Here is a 27949-nt window from a genome sequence, read left to right on the forward strand (position 1 = left end):
GTAAACTTCTAAGTATAAAGTGATTTGGCAAAGACATATAAAACTGCAAGAAAGAATAGATGTTAAAAGCAGCAGGATGTAGGTTGAAAATAGACAAGTAAACTACACATTGAAAAAAACAGTAAAGCTATCAATTGCTATTCATCTCTGAGGACTTTGTGAAAATGTTTCACTCAACTCAATATTCAAAATTAAGGGGAAAGAGAATTTCATTAACATTAGATTTTATTTTATTTAAGAAATGCAGGGAGTTGATTACTTAAGTGGAAATTCCAATGAAATAATAGTTTTTGTGAATTGTAAACATTTTTTCACTAGCACCCTAACTCTCATGCCTTCAACATTTAGAAGATTTTCAATGATATTAAAAGATTCAAAGTAGAATTTGAATTAAGTTTTCTATAAATAAAATTTTACATAACAATTTGAAATATGAAGGCCCCAAACAGCATGGTACTCTTGTGCAGCATTTGAGAGAAATACCAAAATACAAGTAACTGTTTATATATGTCACATTCCCAACAATCACTTCCTCAAAATCTTTAAGGACAGTCAGCATTCAAAAGGAGATGCAGCCAGACAAAAGAACATGATAAAAGAGAAGCAACGGCTTTCATATCAGACAAAAATAGATTCAAATTATAATTTTTTTTCAAATTATAATTTTTATACTAGCTGAATGACTTCAGACAAGTTATTTAATGTCTCACATGAAAAATGAGTCCTGTAATACCTACTTTGTGAGAATTCAATGAGTTGACATATGCAAAGCAGCAAGTTTAGTGTATAAATTAAAGATTTTTGCCTATTCTTTTCTTTTCTCTCACCCCTTTTAAGTGACATAGAAAATTGCAACAAACCCATTTGATATTGCTGTGCCTGCAATTTCTCCCCAAAATGTAGTAAGATTTAATGGCAAAAAACATATATATTTTTAATTAAGCCAGTTGTTAGCATCAAAATTACCATATCTCACAGAACATTTTATTCTTTAACTAAAGAATTATACTATATTGTATAAAAGGAATCAACTAAGATTAAAAATTCAATGATTGGCAATATCTACTTACAGAGGCCATTTCAAACCTTCCAAATTAAAACAAATCTACACTGAAAAATCAAAACATTAAGAATTTTTGGTGGGCCTCCCCTGGTGGCGCAACGGTTGAGCACTGGGCTGCGAAGCTGCCTGCAGCTTCTGCAGTGCGGGTTCGATCCCCGGCCACCAGCAAGGGTCCCACATGGCGCAACAGACCTCTCCTGCTGCGCCCGCTGCTCCCCTTAGCAGTGTATTTCGTCGGTCTGCCTGTTCTGCAACCCACTCTGGCTCTGGTGAATTCTCTCACCCTCCCATGCTTCTGACTGTACCCAGTGCTTGTATAAATAAATAAATAAATCTTTAAAAAAAAAAAAAAAAAAAAAGAGCTTTAAAAAAAGAATTTTTGGTAAACATTTCAATGGAACGTTAATAATTATTTATGTTCTTTCTAAGTTCTAGAAACAACAGACATATTTTTACCATATATAAAAACAGATTAGTGCTGTTCTATAACTTAAAATGAAAAATCCAAAAATATTAACTGAGTTATTTAGAGAAGAGGTAGTAACTTACATTGTAATTCCACAAGTCACTACCAAATTCCGTGTTTATCCTTTGGTAGTATACGAATGGAAATATGCTGAATATATTCCTCATGTGACTTTGGTAAACAAAGTCAAGGAATGATAGAATACAAGCGCTTTAAAGGGAAATTCAATGTCTGCTCAAAAAGTAAATAAAAACAGAGGCTGAGGTTCAAAGTTACCCAGGGCTAGAGGCAGAGGTGAAATTCAATTCTTTCTGAGTTCTGGGCTTTTATAACTGCCTTTCAGGAAGCATTTCAACTGAGATTCACAATGGTGGTCATGGAGAACACTGTTTTTTGGTTATTCTATCATTGATTAATGTGTTTTGTTTCCTGGTTAGTTAGTAGGATTACACTGAAGTAAAAGGGCAAGTAGAATGCTACTTTATGCCCTTGCTGCTACCTAGAAGATATTTTTTTTTTCTTTGAACAGAATAAACACGCAACAAATATACACTTGCTAACAATCTGTAATAAAAATCTGGGATATATGTCTGGAAAACAAAGAGCCTAACATTTCAACTGGCACAGTTAAAGATAAAATTCTATTTTTATTTAAATTTATTTCAGAACCATGTGAAATGTATATTAGTCAAGGAGCAGTTATGATATTCACACATCCATGATGAAGAAGGAAGCAAAGTCAACCTCCCAAATAAAGAAGTACCACTCATCATTTGCCTAACCACTTTTCCGCCATCGTAAAGGATTAAGCATCCGTGAAAGGGGGAAGTTAATTTTACACAAAGCTATACTAAACTACAAAACATTTCACAGAAAGCTCTCTTCAAAGTTTTCACTTACTTTTAATTTACAACCATCCCATGCATTCCAGTTTTTATGAGTTCTCAGTAAAAATACTTAAGCTACTGCTGAAATGGTCACGTATATCCTGATCCCCTAATCTACCGCCTACGTTGTCATTATGGCCTCACCCTATCACAGAAACATGATTATACTCACCACTTCTTTTTACTCCTATCTTAAATATTCTCACCACATCCACAAAAAAAGTAATTATGTGAGGTGATAGATGTATCAACTGCTCTTCCTGTGGTAATCACTTTGTAATACATACATGTATCAAATTATGTTGTACATTTTCAACTTAGGCAATGTTTTATGTCAATTCCATCTCAATAAAATTTGATAAAAATATAAGGATAAAGTCTTAAAACCTGAAAAAAAAAACCCTCTTCACTCACTTTTTATGCTTCCACTTTCAGCTAATTCTTTCCTACCTCTCTGGTTATGTCTTCTTATTTTTTCACATAAGCTGAACTTGGCCTATATTTTTAACTATCCCCCAATTTCTGTCAGTATCTTTTCTGAGCAGCAAATACATTTTTATCTGAATATTCTCTAACCATCACAATCTATCATAACCAACATTGAAAACTCATTTGTCTTCTACCATAACCGATTCCTCCCTATTTGACAATGGTGTCACCACCCACTGGGTCTGCCAAGTCAGAAACCTCTGATTCAACCTAGATGTTTCCTTTTTCTTAGTAACTACTATATCCTACTTGTAACTGATTATTATATATCTGCATAAATATCTCCAACATTCTTTCATACCGTCTTCTGTTTCTCTTATTAAGAATCTCAAAAAATAGTGGAGAAGATATATTTTGAAGGAAGGGGTTCAGAACAGGCCTCCCCAGGATGTGTCATATTAGCATACACATTATTTTGAGCTATAGCATGCACATATTTTTGACCTTGTGGGCTCAAGAGAAATTTTTGCAGCTCCCGTAACTCCTTAACCTAGAAGAATCTGAACTGGAAGTCTTACCCAGAATACGTTACTACCAGAGATAACTTTTATCTGAACGACCCATCTGTATAGCAGAGCAAACAGCTAATTATGAAACATCTGCTCTTCCTATCATCCTGTGAAATGCCCTCCTTCCCTCTGAAGAGGAGATCCACTACTCCATTCCTTAACTCATAATGACATAGACATCTCACTTTACTTTTCTGACTTTGAGCCTCTTTTCTATGTGGGGTTCTTGTACATACAAAAAAAAATTTGAACTTGCTTTTCTCTTGTAATCTGTCCTATGTCAATTTAATTATTAGACCAGCCAAAATGGTAAAGGAAATCTTTTCCTGCCTAACAGTAGTCAGATGCCTAGAGTGAATACTGTGTAAGTGCTATTTTTTTTTTCTATCTGTAAAATAAGGACAAATCACCTAGGGTAATTTTGATTAAATGAGAGTGGCTAGAGGTAACAGTGTAAGAATCACCAACATTAGCAGCAGCATGATTAATTCCTAAAATAGCCTCTAAATTGGTTTTGCTTCCTCTAGCTTTCCACTTCTCTAAATCTTTTCCAATATGATAGCCCAAGTAATCTTCAAAATTTACAGATCTAAATACAGTGCCACTGAACAGGTCCCCATTGCCTTCAGAATAAAGTCCAAAAGCATTATTTAGTATTGCATATAAGTATTTTTTCTATTTTACTTATCTTTCTTCTCTCCTTTTAAAAACTTAATTTCTAAGAGCAGCATCATCTCTGTAATTAACTTCAGTTTCTTTCTTTAATGTACAAAAATCCCAATAGTGGAAGATTTTAAACTTAACAGCAAATTCTTTTTTTGGTACTAGCACGTATGAATTTCATTTTAATGGACAAAATGTTGCATGGCCATTTATTTAATTGATAATAATAGTATGACATCATATGAAAAAAGCATTGTGAGAACCTTTGCAGCAATGGAAGCCAAACAGATGATTTAAATTATTTCCTTCAGGCTTTTGTCACATTTTCTCTTCCTATAAAACAAACACAAAACACCACAAATTGACTACATAGATTGCTATGTGCAGGTTTTTATGCATGTTTGTTTGCTAATATGTGTAGGTGAACTGGCATTTATTAAGACTATCTTACTAAATGGCAAAAATAATGCCACCATTACAAATTATATAATACAATGAAATCTCACAAACTATATATAAGACATTTATGTGATTTTATAAATAGCCACATCTGCCGTTAAGAAGCAAAAATATTCTCTGGCCATTCTATTCACTTCCTTCCTTATTTATTTAGTTAACAAGTACTAATATAAATCAAAAATATAGTTAAATTTACTTAATACAAATTTCAAAGCTGAGCAAAATTACAATTATACGGCAAGTGATAATATGAGACTATAACTAAAATTCAAGTATATGTTTAATAAACTTTCTGATAACCAAGAAGCCTCCCAAAACAAAACTTAACACCAAATTGTAATGTATTAGATTACTTAAGAACTAAATCATATTTTAAATATAGTTGTCATTGATCATTATATTACTTATAGAATTTATAAATTACACCCAAAGTTAGTTTACAACAGAAGAGCCAACTGGGACAACTGGACAGTCATATGAAAATGAATGAAACTAAACACAAAAATTAACTCAAAATGGACTGAAGACTTGGAATGAGACCTGTAACCAAAAAAGTCCATAGAGAAGCCATATAGGCAAAACACTCTGAAACACCTTCAGCAATTTGGGGGGACTCTATACAATGGCAAGGGAAATAAAAACAAAAACATATTGAACCATAATAAACTAAAAATTTCTATACAGCAAAGGAAACGATCTTAAAAATGAAAAGACATCTTACTGAATGGGAATATTTCCATCTTATACGTCCAACAAGAAGCTAATATCCAAGATCTACAAAGAACTCATACAATTCAACAAAAGGAAAATAAAATCCAATTTTTAAAAATGGGCTGAATCAGTTAAACAGATACATCTCCAAAACAGATATAGATGGTCAATATCTGCTTGAAAAAATGCTTGCTATCACTTCTTATCAGGGAAATGCAAATCAAAACCACAGTGAGATACCACCTCCCATCCATAAGAATGGACCATATCAAAAATAGGGAAGAGTAAGTGTTGGTGAGGGTGTGGACAAAAAGGAAGACTTGTACACTGTTGCTGGAAATATAGACTGGTCCAGCCATTATAGAAATAATATGGAGGTTTCTCAAAGCATTAAAAATAGGTGTGCAATTCCTCTCCTAGGTATCTACCCAAGGAATACAAATACAGTAATTCGAAGGTACATATTCAGAGAACAGCACTATTTATAATAGCCAGTGTTTTATAAACATTCTGACTGTGGAACTGAAGTTACCCGAAGGGAAGATGTGGGTTAGGAGCAAAGGGAGGAGGAGACCCAAGGCACTATGATAGAAGATTATGGGTGCTTCTGTGGAGGATGTGGTGTGGTAACATACATCTGCTGTGATGTGTACCTAAACAACTAAATCATATACTGATTTTCACAGCAACATTACTTCAATTAAAAAATATTAAGGGACACCCTGGTGGCACAGGGGGTTGAGCACAGTGCTGTGAAGCTAACAAGAGCCTCTGTAGCGTGAGTTCGACACCCGCCCAGCCAGGGAGCAACCCACATGGCACAGCAGACCTCTCCTGTCTCACCCGCTGCTCCCCTCAGCAGTGTATTTCACTCAGCCTGCCTGTTCTGTTCCTCGCTCTGTCTCTAGTGAATCCTCTCACCCCTGCAACTCTGGCCTGTACCCCAGGTTCTTGTATGTATAAATAAATATTGTATGTATAAATAAAAAAAATTAAAAAGAAAAAAAATCAGGAGACAAAGCAGTATTATATTACCTTGCTTACAAAAAAGCAACAGTAATTTGCAACTATCAAGACTATAATTATTAATTGGCTTACTTTGTTGGATATAAAATTTTACAAAATATTAACATATATTTAATATCCTTATATTGAGATGAATCATAAATATACATTTGTTACTTAATATTCCTCTATCTGTCCAATATTTTCACAAGAAAACATAAAATAATGTTACGCCCAAACTTGTCAGAGGAAGATCGTTTGTGAGACACATGGAAGCTTTTACCTGTCCAGCCAGGCAAGCAGACTCTTGGCTGCTCCAATCAGATCTACAACCGAAGTCAGAAAGTCGTTTGGTAATTTTCGGCTGGTTCTCCCATCATAATGACCACTTCTTCTCCTTCCTGTTATAAAATTCTGTAGATTTTTCGCAGATGCATTCAACTTGTGAGAAAGGGTTTTTAGATTTTCTGTTTCCAAGCCATAGTTCTAGATTACAAAAAAAGAGACAACAAATATACTGAAAGTTAGAATTTTACTCATTTTGAAAACCATTTACTAACTACTGAGTAGAGGTAATGGGACTAGAGTTTAGAGTTACAAATAACTTAGGTGGGATTCTTGGTCTAGTGGAACTCACAGTCAAATAAGGATTTGGGGAAATGTCAGGTAAACAAGTTATAAAAATCTGTGATGAACTAATTATGAACTATAAGGGCACTGTATCATGAACTATGTCGTCCATGACAAAAAGACTAGCAGGATTCATAGGTGGATTTTTAAAATGTAAACCTAAATTTATTTGTCAAATTCAACAATTACTATCAACAATTATTTTTGAGTCTACTGTCATATGCTTAGTCACGAATATAGTACTAGTAAAATTTCTACTTTCCCAAAACGAGCAAAATAAGCATAACCCACTAAAAGAAAAATCAAGAGATAAATGACATGTAATAAACCTTTTTTCTGTATACTCTACATAATGACTCATCTAAGTTTATTTTATAATATATTACCAGGAAAACCCTTCTTCAGAGGAACCAATACACTTTATCCTTTCTTTTCCACAGGCCAATTTCTTTTGAATAGAATTCAAAACTATACTTCTAAATTCATTTTCATTTTGCTCATGGCTGCATTAGCTCACTCAGATGTAAAGCACATCTGAAGCAATCATAGTGACTTTTTGTAAGTATGTTGTTTTCCTTTTTCTTGGTCTTGGTCACACTTTTCAATTTGTACTAGTGTATTATTTCACCCTAAATACTTTGTCTCAGAATTATTGCAGGAAGGTTTGTAGGAATAAATATAATAAATAAATAAATAAATAAATAAAAATAAACTTTTAAATCGTATTCAATAGGAAAATATTGCAGAATCCCATCAAATATATTTTAGGGGAAGATTTTATAAGTTACAAATAATTTTTAAAATAGGTAATTGCAAAATTCTCATTATTAATAGACACTACAGGAAGAGACTTGCCCCACTACCTAGTCTCTGAGCATTTACTTCAGAAATTTTGTAATTGCAATTCTCCCCCTGCTTCTTTGAAAAGTATGTAAATCTTTTCAGAAGTTAAATAACCCTGGGCCTCCCTGGTTAAAAGGCAACCTATGAAGTTATCGGCAGCCACTGCAGCACGAGTTCGATCCCCAGTCAGGGAGCTACCCACATGGCTCAGCAGACCTCTCCTGACTCGCCCACTGCTCCCCTCAGCAGTGTATTTCAATCTGCCTGTTCTGTTCCCCACTCTGTCTCTGGTGAATTCTCTCACCTGCCAGACCTCTGGCCAGTACCCCAGTTCTTGTATGCATAAATAAATAAATCTTTAAAATAAAAAAAAGGTTAAACAACTCTGTTATCATCATCATAACCCAGGAATGTATTCTCAAAGACCTGGGAACCATCTCTTTGAAATGTCATTATCCAGGATGTTAAGAGAACCTGGCTCAGTTTCTGTGGGAGGTTCGGAGCCTAAATTTTGTAGGTGCCCTTACTCCAGCTTGCAACACTACTTACGCCTATAAAAGCAAGAGCTTTATTTTTGAACTTTGAATAAAGCCAATTGGCTAGCAAATATGGTTACTTCCTAATACTAAATGAGTTTAGAGTAAACTGTGTGACAAATGGGGTATCAGGTCCTCAACTTGAGGACTAGGTGTTATTTATCTTCATAGTATGTTTGTAATAATTTGTTTGACTATGTACAAGAATAAAATTTTTCTCTGTACTGCAATCTCTTAGTGGATTGCTTATGAATTTTAATGCTTATCAGTAATAAAAATGGTTTTAAGTCTAAAAAATAACTAATTTTGAGCTGTAAAACACCTCTAAGAAAAGCTAATTAATTTGATCAAAGATGAACTTCATCAAACAGGTACACAGCATGTACAAATCTGCCATGTGTAAAATTAAAATTATCATCACCTTACAGAAAATCATAAGCCCCCCAAAATGTTCTAAGCTTCTAAGGCCCAAATACATTTAAGGTAGATTTACCCTTTTTTTACAATTGAGAAAAGTGAGGCACAGGGAGATTTTTTGGTTTGTTTAAAGAGCTTAGAATAGACAGAGCTCAGAGTGGGTCTAACAAGTCACCAACGCACATGTAAGGGGATGCTTCTACCACAATTCCTTAGCACCAATATCCCACCCAAAGCAGGTGGGAACCACAAATGAAGCAAAATACTGGGAGAATGAGAAAGGGAGGTAAACGGCACAATCAATTTAGCTATTATCATTAAACAAAAACCACAGGGAACCTACTTAATATGAAATTTAGATTTATGTTTTTCTCTGGTGATATTAAAAAAAAGAACTTGGAGGGCCTCCCTGGTGGTGCAAGGGGTTAAGACGCAACCTATGAAGATATCTGCAGCCACTGCAGCACCAGTTCTATCGCCCTGCCGGCCAGGGAGCAATCCACATGGCACAGCAGACCTCTCCTGTCTCGCCCACTACTCCCCTCAGGATCGTACTTCCGTCAATCTGCCTGTTCTGTTCCTCACTGTCTCTGGTGAATCCTTTCACCACCCCCCACCCCCAGGCCTCTGGCCTGTACCCCGGCTCTTGTACGTATAAATAAATGAATCTTTAAAAAAAAAAAGGGCCTCCCCTGGTGGCACAGGCGGTTGAATGCAGCGCTGTGAAGCTGTCTGCAGCCTCTACAGTGCCGGTTCAATTCTGGCCGGCCGGTGAGGATCCCACATGGCATGATAGACCACTCCTGTTGCGCCCGCTGCTCCCCTCAGCAGTGTATTTCATCAGTCTGCCTGTTCTGTTCCCAGCTCTGTCTCTGGTGAATCCTCTCACCCTCCCGTGCATCTGGCCTGTACCCCGGTTCTTCTATAAAATTTAAAATAAATAAATAAATAAATGAATGAAAAGAAAAGGAAAGGAAAGGAAAGGAAAAAAAAGAAAAAGAGAAAGAACTCGGAGGAGAACAAAGGAGACACTAGAAATGGATCTGGGTACATAAACATTAAATACCAAATTATGTTACCAATCAAGATTTAATAACTATGAAAGTCTGATTGTACTTTGGTGAGGATTTCTATTTTTATTAAAATACGTTTTCTTGGAGCCATGGATTAATTTTTAAAAACACAGTATACCAAATATTCAACCGCTTAATTTGAATTGCATTGTAGTCTCTTAAAGAGGTTTGGCTTGCACAAGTGAAACTATACTCTATTGAAATTCTCTTCCACGCAAACATGGATTATATGTGAAACCTTTGGGAGATTTTATGCAGGATGTTACTACAAGAAGGAAATCTTTTTATAAGTTTATAAAAGAAACTCTCTCATAACTAGATAGGAACAATTTATAACTGTATCAATTAAATGTAAATGGTACTTCTGAAGTGCTTAAAAGTATTTTTAGAAGTTTATCTCTTTGTTAAAGCATTTTCTCTGATGTATAACAGTTCGCATTCTTTATTTTTGTGTATTAATGATTTTAATGAGGAAAATAGTTATTTACAAACAAATAATTTGTTTTACAGAGATGTCTACAAATAAGAAATTAGCAATGCAACTTTTACTCTGTAGCTATCAGCCTCTATAAAAGATTAATTTGATGTATTTCTATATAATACTAGCATCTCAAAAATTTTATTAGAAAAGGTAAAATAAGTTAAAATAATAAAAGGATTATAAATAAAAATCTGACGGGAAAACAAATACTTCAAAACCTTCAAAATTTAAGATAACGCTAAAATTATTTTTTTGAAATATGATGCAAGAATTAGGGAATAGGAAAATCTTCTGGACAAAACCTGGAAGGACACCCTGAGAAAGTCTCCTAACTTGGAACCTTACTAAAGAAATACCCTATGTGGAACAGCAGTGAAAAGTGAGACAGACAGAGGAATTCAGTGGCAAGAACAGACAAAAGATAATGTCACAGAGGATGGAGAGGGAAATCTTTTCCTAGAAGAGAAATATAACCAGTTAAATATGAAATGTACGTAGCTGTTTTCTTTGTCCTATATGTTACCTATTTGCTCATACACTAGGCCAAAGTCATGACTGGAAGCAATCATGACTCCAGTAGTGACTTCAGGCTAATTGCACATAGCCAGTCTAGTCTCATAGAGTAAGTGATAAGTTCATATTGTTCTTCTCCTTCATTTACATGCATGCAAAAGTACATAAAAAAGAAACAAAGGAATGCACTTAACATTTGAGAAAATTGCGTTGGCTATATTCTCAGTAAACACTTCACTAAAAATATCCAATATTGACACCACATATTATACAATGTCAGTGTTATTTTACTCAGAGCTTAATTTGAATGAATCAATGTAGCAGGTGTTTAGGCTTATAATACTTGGCTTTATAAATGAGTAAGTTCTAAAAGGATGTTTTAATGAACTTTTTTAGAAATAAATTATTTTAAATGAATGAAGCAAGCAATTATGTTGCAAAGAAATAAATCATAGCAACTGCAGACATCAGAATTTTCATGCAAAATGTCTACTGTATGAAAAGTACATGAAGAATGAAATAAAACTGTTCTTATCCAGATGTAAATGATTCAGTTATACTTCCAAAATAAAAGGTATATTGTCATAACATAAATTAAGGGTTGTACATTAAATTACATATATTTTACTTATGCCTTACAACTTCAGTTAATACACTGTGCTCTCTAGTCAATCACACTAAGTGATAGCATAACAGCCTGAAATAGTTAATACAGCTTCAAATCATTAACAGTTTACTTCATCTTAGAAAAACTTGGTATAAAACAATATAGTTGCTGCTTAATAATAAATCCATAAATTAATCAGCGGTCATAATATGTATTCCCCATCAATACTAACTTTAAGACCACACAAATGAAAAAATTCCACAGCTTAAAAGAAATAGGAATTTGGTAATTTTTCTGTCTTCCTTATAGAAGGATCAGAAACTTTAAAGCAAGAGGCCATGAAGGCAAAAGATAAAATTACAGTTCTCTGGAGAAAGGCAGAGAATTTAACGCAGGAAGGTAATGTTATAATTTAACATCCTCTGAGTGCTAAGTACTGGGCAAAAAGCACAGTGGTGGACTGAAATTAGTGTTAAGTTGCCTTTCTTCCCATCAGTTTTCACTCTGCACCAGCCAAACCAAAATTCTGATTTTTCTCTGTGCACTCCATATTCTTTCACAATTCTGTCTTTACACAAGATACTCTTTCTGCCAGATAACTATATCTCCAACTTTTTTTTTTTTTCATCTGACAAACATCCACTTCTCCTGCAAGTCCCAAAGCAAATTCCACTTATACTTGCTGGATCCCTCAGCATGTTCATCATTTACTTCTACATTCCCCTGGGATGTTCTGTAAATCTGTAGTATCGGGCCTCCCTGGTGGCGCAAGGGGTTAAGACACAACCTATGAAGCTGTCTGCAGCCTCTCCAACAGGAGTTTGATTCCCTGGCCGAGCAGGGAACAGTTGCCCACGTGGCGCAGCAGACCTCTCCTGACTTGCCCGCTGCTCCCCTTCATCAGTGTACTTTGGTCAATCTGCCTATTCTGGTCTCCACTCTGTCTCTGGTGAATCCTCTCACCTCCCCACACCTTTGGCCTAAACCCCAGCTCTTGTATGCATAAATAAATAAATCTTTAAAAAAAATAAATCTGTAGTATCTTTTAATGATGGGTGGATGTCTTCTTTACTGGCCTACATACATTTTTACTGGACTACATACACACAGACTATCCCTTCTTGATCTTTGTATTCCCATGGTAAGCACTATTTGAGCATGAATATATAGTAATTGAAAGAAGAAATAAATACAATAAATGTAAGGAGAAAGCAAAGTCAGTAGAGACATTACAATTTCAAAGAGACAAGACATAGTTCCCCCTAACCAAGTTAGTTTGCTGCTGAGGGATCTCATCTCCTGACTTTAGACATGTAGAAGTAAATCAGAATTCACCGCTCAGAAATTTGCTTTATATCCCATGGAAAATATCTGTGGCAAAAACTGGAAGTTGTTTGCACGTCTAAAGGAAGTTTAATATTTGACCTCTTTGGGGAATGTAGCCAGTTTAGCGCTGAATAAACACAGAAAGAATGAAATTGGTGTTTTCTTTTCCCCAAGAAAATACTGCAACAGGGCCTCCCCTGGTGGCGCAGGCAGTTGAGTGCAGTGCTGTGAAGCTGTCCACAGCCTCTGCTGCGCCAGTTCGATCCTGGCCATCCGGCAAGGGTCCCACATGGCGCGGCAGACCTCTCGTCTCACCCGCTGCTCCCCTCAACAGTGTATTTCGTCAGTCTGCCTGTTCTGCTCCCTGCTCTGTCTCTGGTGAATCCTCTTACCCTCCCACGCATCTGGTCTGTACCCCGGTTCTTGTATAAAATAAATAAATAAATCTTTTTTTTTTTTTAAAAAGAAAAAGAAAATATTGTAATATGACAGTGCTTAAATGCAGAATTGTAGCAGGATTAAAACTCAGTATACAAAGTCATATAGTATAGCTCCATGGCTCCAACATGGAAATGGTTTACACACGTAGCTCTGCTCTCATTCCTTTATATAAGTTTAGATCAGTAGAGGTTGCTGTTCATGGGCCAAATTTCAAAGCCTCTACACAAGTCTCAACTATCTGTAGGTAACACTGTGATCTCAATCTTCTTTCTTTCTTTAAACTGGCAGTGTGAGAGTCCAGTACATAAGTAGTTCATCTATGAGGAACCCTGCTTATGAAACAAAAACCCTTGACTTCTAAGTTCTGACACACAACTATTACAGTTACAGAAAATACAGCAAATGAGGCATTGCCAGATCAGATGCCCATCTCCAAATCACTTCTATTGCATCTTCATAGCCACTGAATGGATGTGGAGACCACTATGCAAAACCATCATGGAACTCTTAACTTACCCTAAGTACTATCTTTGATTTCTTCAGTCATACTTGAATCATTCATGGATGGTACTGCAATGTCCACAAAAGGCAGTACAAATTTCTTATGGTGTTAAGGGACTTCATAGTCTGGCCCTATTCTATCTTTCAAGCCTAATTTTCTGCCTGCTCTCTCCTTTGTCATTCCAACGAGCTTACCGTTTTTCAAACACACCATGCATGCCCTTTATTCTGTGTGCTCTGTGTGTGCTGTTTTAAAATGTGCTGTTTTAAAATGAACCTGGAATGTCCTTCCCTCTCTTCCCTCACCTACAAACACACTGTCATCCTCCACAAGGCTGCTTAATTATCACCCCTTTGGCAATATAAACCTATATTGTGATTATCTCTTACCCCACTAGGCTTTTCAAAAGGGCAGGAACCAGATTTTACAGCTGACACATACAGTACCAAGCATATTAATTGCTTCTTGAATTGAACTATGTTTATTATCTACTCATTTCTTATTAATCATCACCTTAATTATAGTTAATGTCTACTGTGTGCCAGTCACTGAATTAGACACGATACAAAAACTATTTCATTTGGTTTTTATTGCAATTAGACTATATACACCATGTCATCTGCTTTTCACCACCACAAGGTATTTTCATTTTCTTTTTAATAAAAAAACTACTTATGATGAAATTATTTGCCCACAAGTGTTGGTAACCGACTAAGCCAAATTTCAACATGAGATTACATTACAAAGCTAATGTTTGTTCTCATTGCAGTTCTTGCCTCCTCACAAATACCTGAATTTAAAACCAACCATCTCACCTAACATGAATAAGAAATCCATGTTCTTCTCAGAACAGCCTATGTATTATTAGGATTTTGCAGGATGATTATTTTGACATTGATTTCTCTTGTCTAAAAAGGCAGTGATTTTTTAACATATAAAGTAACCATATAATATGCAATATTCAATTTTTATTGGCTATATACCCAGACACTTAAAGAACTTGATTATTTTATGAATGATTTTGCTTAAGAAAGATTAGTTAATATTTGTGACACTGAATCAAAGCTTTTAGAAGAGAATGAACTTTATAACTGATTTTATATAATTATATTATCTCAAATGCTGCTGTGAACCCACCCCATGTTTTCTAGTAGTGGAATGCAAAGTCACCAGTTGAGTTAGAAACTTCTTTAATTTGTCATTTGATACTGCACAATATATCAAGTTTAGTAAAGGTGGATAAAACCACATTGAATTGGTAGAGAATTAGGGGATTCTTTACTACTTGCATCTGAGTCATTTTTAAAGAGGGACGGAAAGGTAAAGAAACAAAACAATTAAAAAGGGAAAATAATTTTAAAAGGAGAGAAAAAAAGAAAAACAGGCAGGCTCCTTTTCCACCTGTTTTATGTCCTTACCAGAGCACACAGAAGGTCAACTGCTTCCAAGATCAGTTCCTGATGGCCAATGCGGCTGACCCCAAGATCTTCCAGCTCCTGATGTGTGATGCGCAGCAGCTGGTCCCCACTGATCTTCTCCCTCTCAAAGTTCTTAATATACTGCTGCAAACAATCATCAAGACCTACACAAGAAAAATAGGGAAAATGAATGAAAAAACAGTTGAACCAAAAAGAAAATGGTAAAATAAAGCAAGCGTTAACACCTACCAAGTTAACTCCTGCCAACTCAGGTTTAGTTTAGTCAGCCACCTTTTTTTTTTTTTTTTTTTAAAGATTTATTTATTTATTTATTTATACAAGCACTGGCTACAGTCAAAAGCACGGGAAGGTGAGAGAATTCACCAGAGCCAGAGTGAGCAGCAGAACAGGCAGACTGACGAAATACACTGCTGAGGGGAGCAGCGTGAGCGGCAGGAGAGGTCTGCGCGCCATGTGGGACACTCGCAGGGGGCCAGGATCAAACCGGCGCTGCAGAGGCTGCAGGCAGCTTTGCAGCCCAGCGCTCAACCGCTAAGCCACCAGGGAAGGCCCTAGTCATCCACCTTTTACCAACTTATATTATAGATGGACTGCAGTGGGGGTGGGGATTACTTCCATCACATCCTGAGTTGTTAGGGTCCCATTTGAAGTTTCCTCAACAGTTACTGGAAATCTTTACCTCTCTTCTCAACAGTCCTCTTTGTTGGCTTTCATAAGGTTGTTAATGTGCAGGCTCCCCTTTTTCTAAACTTATTTCCATCCCACTTTTCCTTTCCTTTTTAGTACCATGGAAGAGGGAGAGGTATTCTTCCCATATGAGGCATGGAAATCCCATCTTCTGTCACCTTCTGTCACTTTAACTAGGCAACAATTAAAAATTAAAATTCTCTCTGTATTTTAATCATTTCCTATTCATTGACTCCTGTGTCCAAACTTCTACCATCTTAAAAAAATACAAATGTCAAAAATAAATATCTGAAACATGTGTATGGAGAAAATATAATCCAGAAAGAGTAGTCTCTAAAAATCACACTATTTTATTTAAAGTAGAGTTGTCCCATCTTTAAGGACAACAAATTATTTAGTTGTGACATTAGATAAAATACAAATGAACATATATACCAGATTTCAAAAATATACCAGATTTTATAAATCATTATTATCTTTTTCCCTAAGATTTTAAAAAGGATTTATTTATTTTTATTTACTTATGCATACAAGAACTGAGCTGTAGGCCAGAGGTGTGGGGTGGGGGGCGGTGAAAGGATTCACCAGAGACAGGGTGGGGAGGAGAACAGGCAGACTGACTGAAATACACTGCTGAGGGGAGCAGAGGGTGAGACAGGAGAGGTCTGCTGCGCCATGTGTTAGCTTTCTGGCCTGGGATTGAACTCATGCCACAGTGGCTTGCGATAGCTTGATAGCACTGAGACTAACCCCTGTGCCTTCAGGGAGGCCCCCTAACTAAGATTTTAAATTCTACTACTGAATGAATTATTTTTATGTTCCACCCAATTTTACTTTCTTGTTGATATACTCTAAGTAATTATCTGTAAAATTTATAATATAAATTCCTAACCGTTTTTCTTAAGAAAAAATTAAATTTGGATAAATATTCTAAATTGCACAAATTTATGAGAAAATCATGCACTTTTGTCAACTGAAGCACTAAACAAACTATACACTATTTTGTCTGTTATTAGACCACATCTTAAAATGTGAAGTATCCGAAATTATATGGCTTTACTTCATCTGCAGACAACAACAATGAACATAATCACAGATATAGAAAGAGGATTCAAAAATAATGAAACATTTACAAAATGATAACTAGAGAGATATCCTAAGGATGTACAAATTTTCATTAGTCAGTATTACTGAAGATGTGCTGAGGTGAGAAACCTGTTGATCTGCAATCTATATAGTACTGGTAAACTAATGTTACTTCAGTAACATGAAAAAGAAAAAAAGAAGAAAGATGGAGTAAAATTAATCTATTATAATATGGAAGCAGAAATAGAATATGCAAACTGTATTAATTTCAAAATCTTAATAACCCATTTAATATGGTTGTCAGAGGGTGACTATCTCTACTCCAAGAAATTTTACTTCATACATCATTTTATGTGCAACACATACACTTTTATATAAAAGCAGAACATTTCCTGATGCTTGTAGCAGACAATAAAATGTAAATTCAACAGTTCAGAGTTTCTGTTACCACTCACAATTTACTGTGAAGAACAGAGACATACGAAGATATGTAAGGAAAATAAATTTGGGAAAACAAACATGCATCAATCTCAGTCTTTTGCTGATGCAAATACACGAGTGGTAGATATTTCAAGGCAGATCTTACTTTTAATCTAGCTTTCAGTCTCCTCATTTCACTGACACTGCTTTTTTCTAAAATCACTGGTGACCAATAACACCAGATTCAACTGCCTCATTTCCAATCCCATTCCCCCCTAAGCAACCTATTTTTCTATTTCTACCACCGTTTTTCCAGTCTCAGAACTATCTTTGATGACTTCCCGATGTAATCTCTCATGTTGTCACATTAGTGAGAAACATAATTTCTTCATTCAATATAACTCTTGCTCTGTCCTTTCATTTCTGATTCCGCTGGCACCAGCGTCTTCATGCTGCACAGCCTTCTCTGATGCCTCCCTGCTCGCCCTGGCAGTAGTCTGGCCAGTCTATCACCATTGGTGCTCTAAAAACTCTTTGATCAAGGCATTTTCCAGTTCAAAAGCTTCAATGTCTCTTCTGCCTAAAGGTTCAAATTCAAAGCTTTTCTTCTAATTTTTTTTTTTAAACTGTAAGGTTGTTTCTGTGTATATCAGGCAGTATTCAGCTTCCATTTGCAATATCTACTTTAGACAATAAAAGGATTTTCTATAATATGATCAGGCAGATAACGCAAATAACCATGCTTTTCTTCTACACATAGGATAGTACATATTGATAAATGAGCTAGTAAAAGACAATTCACATTTAAGATCCTGGAGATACTTCCTAAACCATCTGAAAAGGATGAAATTGTATTTGGTAGCGTTTCAGCATTAAGTGAATGTAACCATATTGTCATATTAGAAAACTGGCCCAACTACAAAAACGTATAACCTACTTACGTCACAGATACCCAGAAAATTTAATGAATCAAATTCCTGAAGCTTTCTAGAAAAATGAGAATTTTGCCCTAGAACCAACCTATGTACTTAAATTTTTCTGTTTAACAATTCCCATATAGTTCTGGATGATACAGCCATATAAAATTACTGTTATAATTCAGAGAAGAGCTGGCCATCATCACCTGTCAACAGCAAGAAAATATATTTACTCTCCGCTTGCCTTTAAGTATATTTTATATTTATACATTTATATTTATTTATATTTTTTATTTTCCTCTACCAAAAGATTAAGAAATTTTTTTTTCAAAAGCATCCATGAGGGCCTCCCCTGGAGGCGAAGCGGTTGAGCACTGGGTTGCAAGGCTGCCCGCAGCCTCTGCAGCACCAGTTTGATCCCCGGCCACTGGCGAGGGTCCCACCAAAAAAAAAAAAAAAAAAAAAAAAAAAAAAAAGCATCCATGAATAAAACTTAGCTGTTTCTAAGAGGAAAACAAAGCCTTTGGGAGACATGTTTCAAAAATCTTCCTAATGAGGTATTTAGGCGATAATCCACAATGGCTTTGATTACAGGATAAATATGGGATTGCATTCAGACTTTTGAGAAAATATATATAATTACAAAGATTTAGCAAAGTATGGCTAACAATTTTTTTTTAACTCCTGGCACTGAAAATTGCAGCATCAAGAGGCTTAAGGGTTGGGACGTTAAGCACAATATTTGCCCCAAAATACACACTAGTCTTTAGATAAGTATCTGTCTGTTGTGCCAACTTTTTCCCCAAAGATTGGGATGCGGTGTCTGGGATGCGGTGTCTCCATTGTTTGTGTGTTTTTTTTTTTTAAATTAATTTATTTATTTATACAAGCACTGGGTACAGTCAGAAGTGTGGGAGGGTGAGAGAATTCACCAGAGCCAGAGCAGGGAACAGAACAGACAGACTGACAAAATACACTGCTGAGGGGAGCAGCGGGCGAGACAGGAGAGGTCTGCGCACCATATAGGACCCTCGCCGGCTATCGAACCGACGCTGCAGAGGCTGCGGGCAGCTTCACAACCCAGCACTCAACCTCTGCACCACCAGGGGAGGCCCTCTATTGTTTTTGATGAAGCAAAAAGCAAGTTCACTGGCCTTTCCTTAGTCTCTTCACAACTTCTAATGAGATAAGCAACCTCAGAGCTCCCAGCAGCAATTATATCATGAATGATTTTAGGTTTGTTTTATTGGGAAGATTTAGAAATCATGAGATTTTAAAGCAAGACCTTGAGTATTTAAATTCTGCCAGATGGAAGGAAACTTCCAAAAGTTATGGAAACGATTATGACATTGATATATTAAAAAAATGTATGTCACTAAACAATTCTAAATTTCAACAATAGAAAATATCGAAATATCTGCTTGAAACAAGAGAGGATTCCGTTAAGAATAACAAACCGGGTATTCATACCATGGAATACTACTCAGCAATTAAAAAAAAAATACTGATAGAACAATTTGAATGGATCTCAAGGGTATCAGACTGAGTGAAAAAGCCAGTCTCAAAGAGGTACTAAATGATCCCACTTATGAGATGAAATGTTGATAAAGATAAAAAGTATAGCAGCAAAAAACAACAAAAATAACACATCAGTAGATACCAGGGATTGGAAATAAAGAGGTCATAACTATAAAGCTGGAGTGAGTTTTTTGGGGTGATGAAACTTTTTTATCCCAATTGTGGTGCTGGCTATATAAATTTTCATACATGCTAAAACTCAAGTTTATCACCCAATCTTACTCTAAAAAAATTACAAATGAGTTACAGGCTACATAATATTTGGAAAATGTGATTAAACTAAAAAATTAAATGCAAAACATTTTCTCTTGACATCATTTTGTCAAAGTGTTTGCATAAAAGAACTAGGCTAGCAAACAATGTTTCCAGCATTCCATTCAACATTTATTAGGTACCTATTAAGTTTGGAGCAGTATAGCATGCACTGATGCATTTAACTACCTTTGAAAAAATATTTTGCCCTGCTGCTTGACAGATCTGAGAGGCTGTAAACAGAATTCTGGAAAGCTGTGTATGATAGGGCCTGTGCAGACAGATGCACTAGGAAAGCAATCACTGCCTGGATTTCCAAGGACCATGCTGTGGTCTCAGAAAGACTGATCACCACCGTTTATACTCTTAAATTCTTCTCAGACCTTTTCTTTTTTTTTGGTAACAAATTAATGTAGTCTGTCTTCAAGACAGACTAAAACAAATCTTGACTGGGTAGTAATATGTCAACTGTTCTATGTTGCAATTATTTCAGCATCCTTACAATCTACTTCTGATTTATTTTAAACCAGAGCAGATTTTAAATGCCAGGTGACATTAAAACAATTTCAAAGAAAAAACTGGTTTAAAACTGCCCTCTCCTAGAAAATGACCAAAAGAAAGCAAAGTAGGAAGAAAACTTAATCAGTACAGAAACTAGGAGAGTAACAAGCACGAAAGAGACAAATGGAAGATTTAATGTTAAAAAATTAAAAGGAATAGGAAGAAAAAATCCAAAGCAGTAAAGAAAAGGACAGATTTTACTACATTAAAAGTGTTTGTTGTTATACAACAAATCAGAATAATCACAAAAATTACTTAAATCTATCCAGTGATAAACAATATCAAGGTCAACTCAAAAGGGCAAAGTAACCTATAGATATACTAACAAGTTGCTTAAAACTGCTCAATTTTAAAACACTGAGTGGTGTTCTGAAAGAACAACCTTAAAATACAATGGCACAACCACAAAATAATGAATAGCAATTTTGTAACTTTTAAAGTTTTATCTGGGCAAGCAGTTTTTGTCAGTGATTTTCAGGACAGCTTACAGACGAACTTGTAAATGCTTTATTAAGTAATGTAGAAATAAACTCTAAATATTATATAACTATTTGGCACATCCATTATTTTAATTTTTAAAACAAAGTCTAATGACATGGTCAAAAAAGAGATTGCCTGTTATTAGTTATGATCATGGACGTTAACCCAATTATATACTTAAGAATTCATACCCAATATTTTTCAAAGATCATACTTTCGCCCCCAAATTAAGTCAGTTTCAATTAAAACTGAAACTCTGCTAGTCTTTGTAATCCTAAGAATTTATTAACTTAAACATGAATCACTGGTAGACCAAGTACAGGGAATTAGTTGCAAACTCAGCGATTAGTGATACCTTTCATTTTACAATGTAAATGTGTTTGCTTTGTAAGAAAGGACACAGATATCTAAGCCTTTCAGCTTTTAGTCTGGCACTCAAGGATCTCCAAATTCAAGTTCCAAACTATCCTTCTAACATTAAGTCTTATACACTTACATATACTGCACTCAACTGAACAAGTCAACTGTTTCCATAATGTGATTCCTATTTCCCTAACCATCTTCTACATATTTAGTTGCTGACAATCCAATCAGATGAATCTTTCTTCTTATAACATCTATGGATATTATCATGGTACTTATTACCCATGCTGGTTTGTTATCATCTTTACACAAGTGTCTTATTCCAACAGAGCAGAGCCCTGACGGGTAGCATCACTGAGCACAGTGAGCACCTGACACATTCTCAGTCATTTCTTCATTTAATCAGTATTTACTGAGGGGATTACTATGTGCTAGGTACTGGGAATCTAATGCTAAACAAAGACTAACATGGCCATTTACTTTTGGAACTTCATAGTATATGGTTGACAACTATTAGTCATTTATCACCAAAATATGTGCATAAATACAAGCTATGACAACTGTTAGGAAGGAAAAACTATACTGTGCTGTGAAAAACCAAAATAGAGACAGATCCTAGGCTAAGATGGGAGTCAGGAATGGAGGGCTTAACTGAGGGATCAATGACTGCATGGAGATCCATAAAGGAGTAGAGAGGGGACAATGAGGGCAAAAGAAACAAGACATATAAAGACACCGCCCTACAACAGGAACACTACATTCTAAAAACTGAAACAGGTCTGTGAGGCTAAAATACAAGGACAAAGATCAGAACACAACAGGATCGGGGTAGAAAAATGTGTTGGGGCAAGACAATGCAGGTCTTGTAGGCCATGTTCAGAATCCTGACCATGACCCTAAGAGTAATGAGAAGGTACTCAAATAGATACCATTAAGATACTCTGTGTTTTGGGCCTTCCCTGGTGGCGCGGTGGTTGAGCGCTGGGCTGTGAAGCTGTCCGCAGCCTCTGCAGCTCTGGTTCAGTCCCGGCCGCTGGCGAGGGTCCCACATGGTGTGACAGACCTCTCCTGCCGCGCCCGCTGCTCCCCTCAGCAGTGTATTTCGTCAGTCTGTCTGTTCTGTTCCCTGCTCTGGCTCTGGTGAATTCTCTCACCCTCCCGCGCTTCTGACTGTACCCAGTGCTTGTATAAATAAATAAATAAATAGATCTTTAAGGAAAAAAAATGCTTGAAAAAAAATACTCTGTGTTTTATGAACATTACTCTACCGTACTCCAGTGTTCATCACTGATGATCAGGGAAATGAAAATTAAAACCACAATGAGATATCACCTCGCACTGATAAGAATGGCCCATATCAAACAAACAAACAAACAAAAAAACAAACAAAAAAAACAGAAACATCAAATGTTGAGAATGTGGAGAAAAAAGAATCCTTGTATACTGTTGGTAAGCATGTAGACTGGTCCAGCTCTCATGGAAAATAGTATGGAAGTTTCTCAAAATATTAAAAATAGATCTATCCTACAATCCAGTAATTACACTACTAGGTATCTATCAAAACCACTAGGGATATATATGCCCTCCTACGTTCATTGCATCACTATTTACAATAGTCAAGTTGTGGAAACAACTTATGTGCCGAAGGACAAATGACTGGGTTAGGAAGATGTGGTGTAGACACACACACACACACACACACACACAATGTAATATTATTCAGATATATAAAAAAGATAAACTTTTGCCATTTGGAACAACATATTTGGAATTTAAGGTACAATGCTAAGTGAAATAAGTCAGAAGGGGAAAGACAAATATCAGATGGTTTCTATTATATGTGGAATACAGAGACACAAAACAGGGTCAGATAAAGTCAAACCAGCAACAAACCCGAGAAGTCTGACATTAGAATTGAGGTAACCAGTGGGGGATATAAAGAGTGGAGAGGGCCTCCCCGGTGGCGCAGCGGTTGAGCGCTGGGTTGTGAAGCTGCCTGCGGCCTCTGCGGTGCCGGTTCGATCCCCGGCTGCTCCCCGGCCACCGGAGGAGGGTCCCACATGGCGCGCAGACCCCTCCTGCCGCCCGCTGCTCCCCTCAGCAGTGTACTTCGGTCCTTCTGCCTGCTCTGCTCCCCGCTCTGGCTCTGGTGAATTCTCTCACCCTCCCGCGCTTCTGACTGTACCCAATGCTTGTATGTATGTATGTATAAATCAATAAATCAATCAATAAATAAATAAATCTTTAAAAAAAAAAAAAAAAAAAAAAAAAAGAGTGGAGAGCAGAGAATGGAGGGGTCCAATGGACCACGATGGAAGTATGTTAACAAACATCTGAAGACGTATGATTGTAAGCTCTGAATCATATACAGTATTATAAACCGATGATATTTCAATAAGAAAAAAAATTAGTATACTCTAATGAATCATTTACAGTGTAGGTTCCCAGTTGGTATTCAAACTGAAGCTGCGTTCAAAAGAACAGATTTTACATACCACCAAAACCAATACAATGTATGCTGACTTAAGAAAACTGCTTTTCCTTATATTCTTCAATGCTATCCTCCAGCGACCCTTTTGCAAGCAAGTAGTTGCTCTATAACAAATTAGCAAACAATTTCTTTTCATGAGGATTCCCAAGAAAGCCAAATCAACAGGAAAAGGAAAGATACTTTCCTTCTGAGTCTGGTCTCATTTACTGTGTCCTAATATCGTTTCGAATATTCTAAGTCAGCAATTGTTTTCCATCATTTCCAAACGGACAAGTTGAGGCTGAGTAACTGCAGTATCTTCCATTTATTATTTTTTAAAAGATTTATTCCTTTATTGTAACATTTTTATTTATTTTCCATAGAAGAACTGGGGTGTAGGCCAGAGGTGCAGGGGTTGAGAGGATTCACCAGAGATGGAATGGGGAGCAGAACAGGCAGATTTACTGAAATTCACTGCTAAGAGGAGCAGCGAGAGAGACAGTAGAAGTCGCTGTGCATGTGTGTTAGCTCCTTGGCCAGGGACTGAACTCAGCTATCACAGTGGGCTGTTGTGGTGGTAGTGCTGAGACTTGATCCCTAGGTAGTGCTGAGACTTGATCCCTAGGCCACCAGGGAGGCCCTTCCATTTTATATATTTATTTTTTTATTTTATTATTATTTTTTTATATAGAGGCATGTTTTCCCTCCCTCCCTCCCTCCCTCTCTCCCTCCCTCCCTCCCTCCCTTCCTTCCCTTTATACATGCACTGGGTACAGTCAGAAGCACGGGAGTGTGAGGGAACTCACCAGAGCCACAGCGGGGAGCAGAGCAGGCAGAAGGACCGAAGCACACTGCTGGGGGAGCAGCTGCTGGGGGAGCAGCGGGCGGCAGGAGAGGTCTGCGCGCCATGTGGGACCCTCCTCTGGTGGCCGGGGAGCAGCCGGGGATCGAACCGGTGCTGCAGAGGCTGCGGGCAGCTTCGCAACCCAGCGCTCAACCGCTGCGCCACCGGGGAGGCCCCTATATTTATTTTTTTAAAGATTTATTTTTTATTTATACAATAGCTGGGGTACAGGCCAGAAGCGCAGGAGGGTGAGAGGATTCACCAGAGACACAGTGGGGAACAGAACAGGCAGACAGACCAAAGCACTGCTGAGGGGAGCAGCGGGAGCAATAGGAGAGGTCTGCTGCACCATGTGGGAGTCTCCCTGGCTGGCCAGGAATGGAACCGGGGCTGCAGAGGCTGCAGACAGCTTCACAGCGCTGTGCTCAACCCGCTGTGCCACCAGGGAGGCCTCTCCATTTTATTTTTTTGTGCTCACTGTAGGCCAACCACTTCACAAATATTTTCTCATTTAATCCTTAGAACAAGCTCATAAATTACAGATCATTAACTTTATTTCACAAATAAAAATACTAGATTTATAGACCATGCCCAGGATTCTTCTGCTTACAAATGTTAAGGCAAGGTCTACATCCAAGTCTATCTGACTTCAAATTCCTGCACTTAGGGCGTGGAGGAGAGGTCAAAGGACAGTTTTCAAACTGAAAAGGACTGTTTCCAAAACGCTTATCTGAAGGATACCAAAAGTCGTTATGCCAAAAAAATTTTCCATTTAATACTTTAAAAACGTTGCTTTAAAACACATTAAATTACATTTTGTATCAAAAGGGATTTAACTGTCATTTACACAAAGTTGTACTCAAACACAAAATTCAGCAGAACACAAAAGAAGAGAAAAACAGGGTTAAGAAAAAAAAAATTTACTCATAAATGGGAGCCAGAAATAACAGAAAATTCATACCAAGGAAAAATGTTAGATTTGCTAAAGTGTGGGAAGAGTTAGAACTGGCTGTAAATTTTCTAGAAGTTAACATGCAGTGGGAAACAAGATCACGTACAAAGTAAAAAGCATTCATTAGCTAAAAGCAAAACAGTTGCTAAGAAAAACCATCCATTCCTGACACTAACACTGGAAAAAGATTTTTTGTGGGAAGAAATCCTTGTGTGATATAATGAGCACCGTCTTCAATAAACCCTTTCAGTAAATACAACTACAAGTTCCCATTGGACTGTTTCTTACAGCAAAGTCGAGATCTTTTCCCAAAAATTATATTGTATACCAAATAATAAGTCCTTATTGTGAAAACAGAAAACAAACTATATTTACTAGCTTTAAATGTATAATTCATCAGGGCCTCCCTGGTGGCGCAATAGGTTAAGACGCAGCACTGTGAAGCTATCCACAGCCACTGCAAGGAGTTCAATCCCTGGCCAGCCAGGGAGGTGACCCACATGGTGCAGCAGACCTCTCCTCTGGCGCCCGCTGCTCCCCTCAGTAGTGTACTTCAGTAGATCTGCCTATTCTGCTCCTCACTCTGTCGCTGGTGAATCCTTTCATTCCCCTGCATCTCTGGCCTGCACCCCAGCTCTTGTATGCATAAATAAATAAATCTCTTAAAAAATAAATGTATATTTCATCAACAGATTATAGTTTTCTGAAGAAAATAACTAGCAGTGTTTCTCTCAGGATGGTAAACAATGAACAGGTAAACTGCATTTGAATCACTGCTTTTTAAAAATGAAAGTTTGTCCACAGGTGCCTAAAATATTTTGGGGATCCCTAAAATGTCTGGTAGATAATGTTTATTTAATACAATGATAATTTAAAATTGAATGAAATACTCCCACTGTCATACTTATTTTATAAATTTTAAATTCAGTCACAGGTCACAAAAGAAACAATGATAAATTGGGCTTCATAAAAATGGATTAATATGTAAAGAACTCCCATAACTCAACAATAACAACAACTAAATCAATCGAAAAATAACAAAGGACTTACTCATATTAGCCAAAGATACACAGATGGCCAATATACATATGAAAAGATACCCAACCTTACTAATCATCAGGAAAATGCAAGTCAAAATCACAGTGAGATATCACCTCATGCTAATTAGGATAGCTTCTATTCAAAAGCAAGCTAACAACAAACAAACAAAAAAATCCAGAAAACATGTGTTGGCAAGGATGTGAATAAACCAGAACACTTGTATACCACTAGGGGAAATGTAAAATGATAAAGCCACTATGGACAACTGTTTGGTGGTTCCTCAAAAATACTGAATTCAGCAATTGCAGTTTTGGGAATATTCTGAAAAAAACTGAAAACAAGAACTTGAAGAGGTATCTGCAAACCCATGTTCACAAAGGCATTATTTGCAATAGACAAAAGGTGAAAGCAATCCAAGGACCCAAATGGATGAAGAAAATGTGTATTAATTAAGAAAAAAACAAACAGAAAGTAACAAGTGTTGGCAAGGATATGAATAAATTTGAACTCTGGAGTGCTATTGGTGAGAATATAAAATGATGTTGTCACTATGGAAAACAGTATGATAGATCTTCAAAAAATTTAAAAGAGAACTACCATATGATCAGCAATCTCTTCTGGATATATATCAAAAGAACTTAAAACAAGATCTCGAAGAAATATTTGTATACCATGTTCATGGTGGCATTATTGACAACAGCCAAAAGGTGGAAGCATCCCACCTATCAATGGGTGAATAAACAACATGTAGTATTATACACACAATGGATTATTGATTATTCAGAAGAATGAATGGAAATTCTAACAGTCTACAAAATGAATTCTAAGGACATTACACTATGTAAAATAAATAAATCGCAAATCATATGATGCAATTTATATGAGGTACCTAGAGTAAAATTCACAGAGACAGAATGTAGAATGGTGACTGTCAGGAGTTTGGGCATGGGAGTTACTGGATAAGGAGTATAGAATTTTAGTTTTGCAGGATGGAAAAAGTGCTATCGACAGATGGATGATGGTGATGGTAGTATAATCATGTGAATAAATTTAAAATGACTGAACTATATACTGAAAAAATGATTAAGACAGTAAATTTAAGGACATCTGCAATTTATAATTCAAAAATTTTAATGGTTAAAATAGTAAATTTTATATTATGTATATTTTAACACAATAAAAAAAAGTACAAATTAAGAATAAAAAGTTTATATAAGAAAGTGAAAATCAAAATCAAC

The 27949-nt window shown here is 36.4% G+C and overlaps 1 protein-coding gene across 4 annotated transcripts in view; it reads right to left on the reverse strand.

Moving 5' to 3' along the window:
* The window catches only part of CNKSR2 (connector enhancer of kinase suppressor of Ras 2), a 238242-nt gene that overhangs the window by 179768 nt on the left and 30525 nt on the right, over nucleotides 1-27949 (reverse strand). For all 4 annotated transcript variants that reach the window (XM_037512621.1, XM_037512620.1, XM_037512618.1 and 1 more), the window contains exons 2-3: nucleotides 15040-15203; nucleotides 6536-6738 (exon numbers count right to left, since the gene is read on the reverse strand). In XM_037512621.1, the coding sequence (XP_037368518.1) occupies nucleotides 6536-6738; nucleotides 15040-15203 (367 nt within the window). The remainder of the gene's footprint in view (nucleotides 1-6535; nucleotides 6739-15039; nucleotides 15204-27949) is intronic.

The sequence above is a fragment of the Talpa occidentalis genome, unplaced genomic scaffold (assembly GCF_014898055.3).
Source record: "Talpa occidentalis isolate TD23 unplaced genomic scaffold, MPIMG_talOcc4v2.1 talOcc4.15, whole genome shotgun sequence".
Lineage (NCBI taxonomy): Eukaryota > Metazoa > Chordata > Mammalia > Eulipotyphla > Talpidae > Talpa > Talpa occidentalis.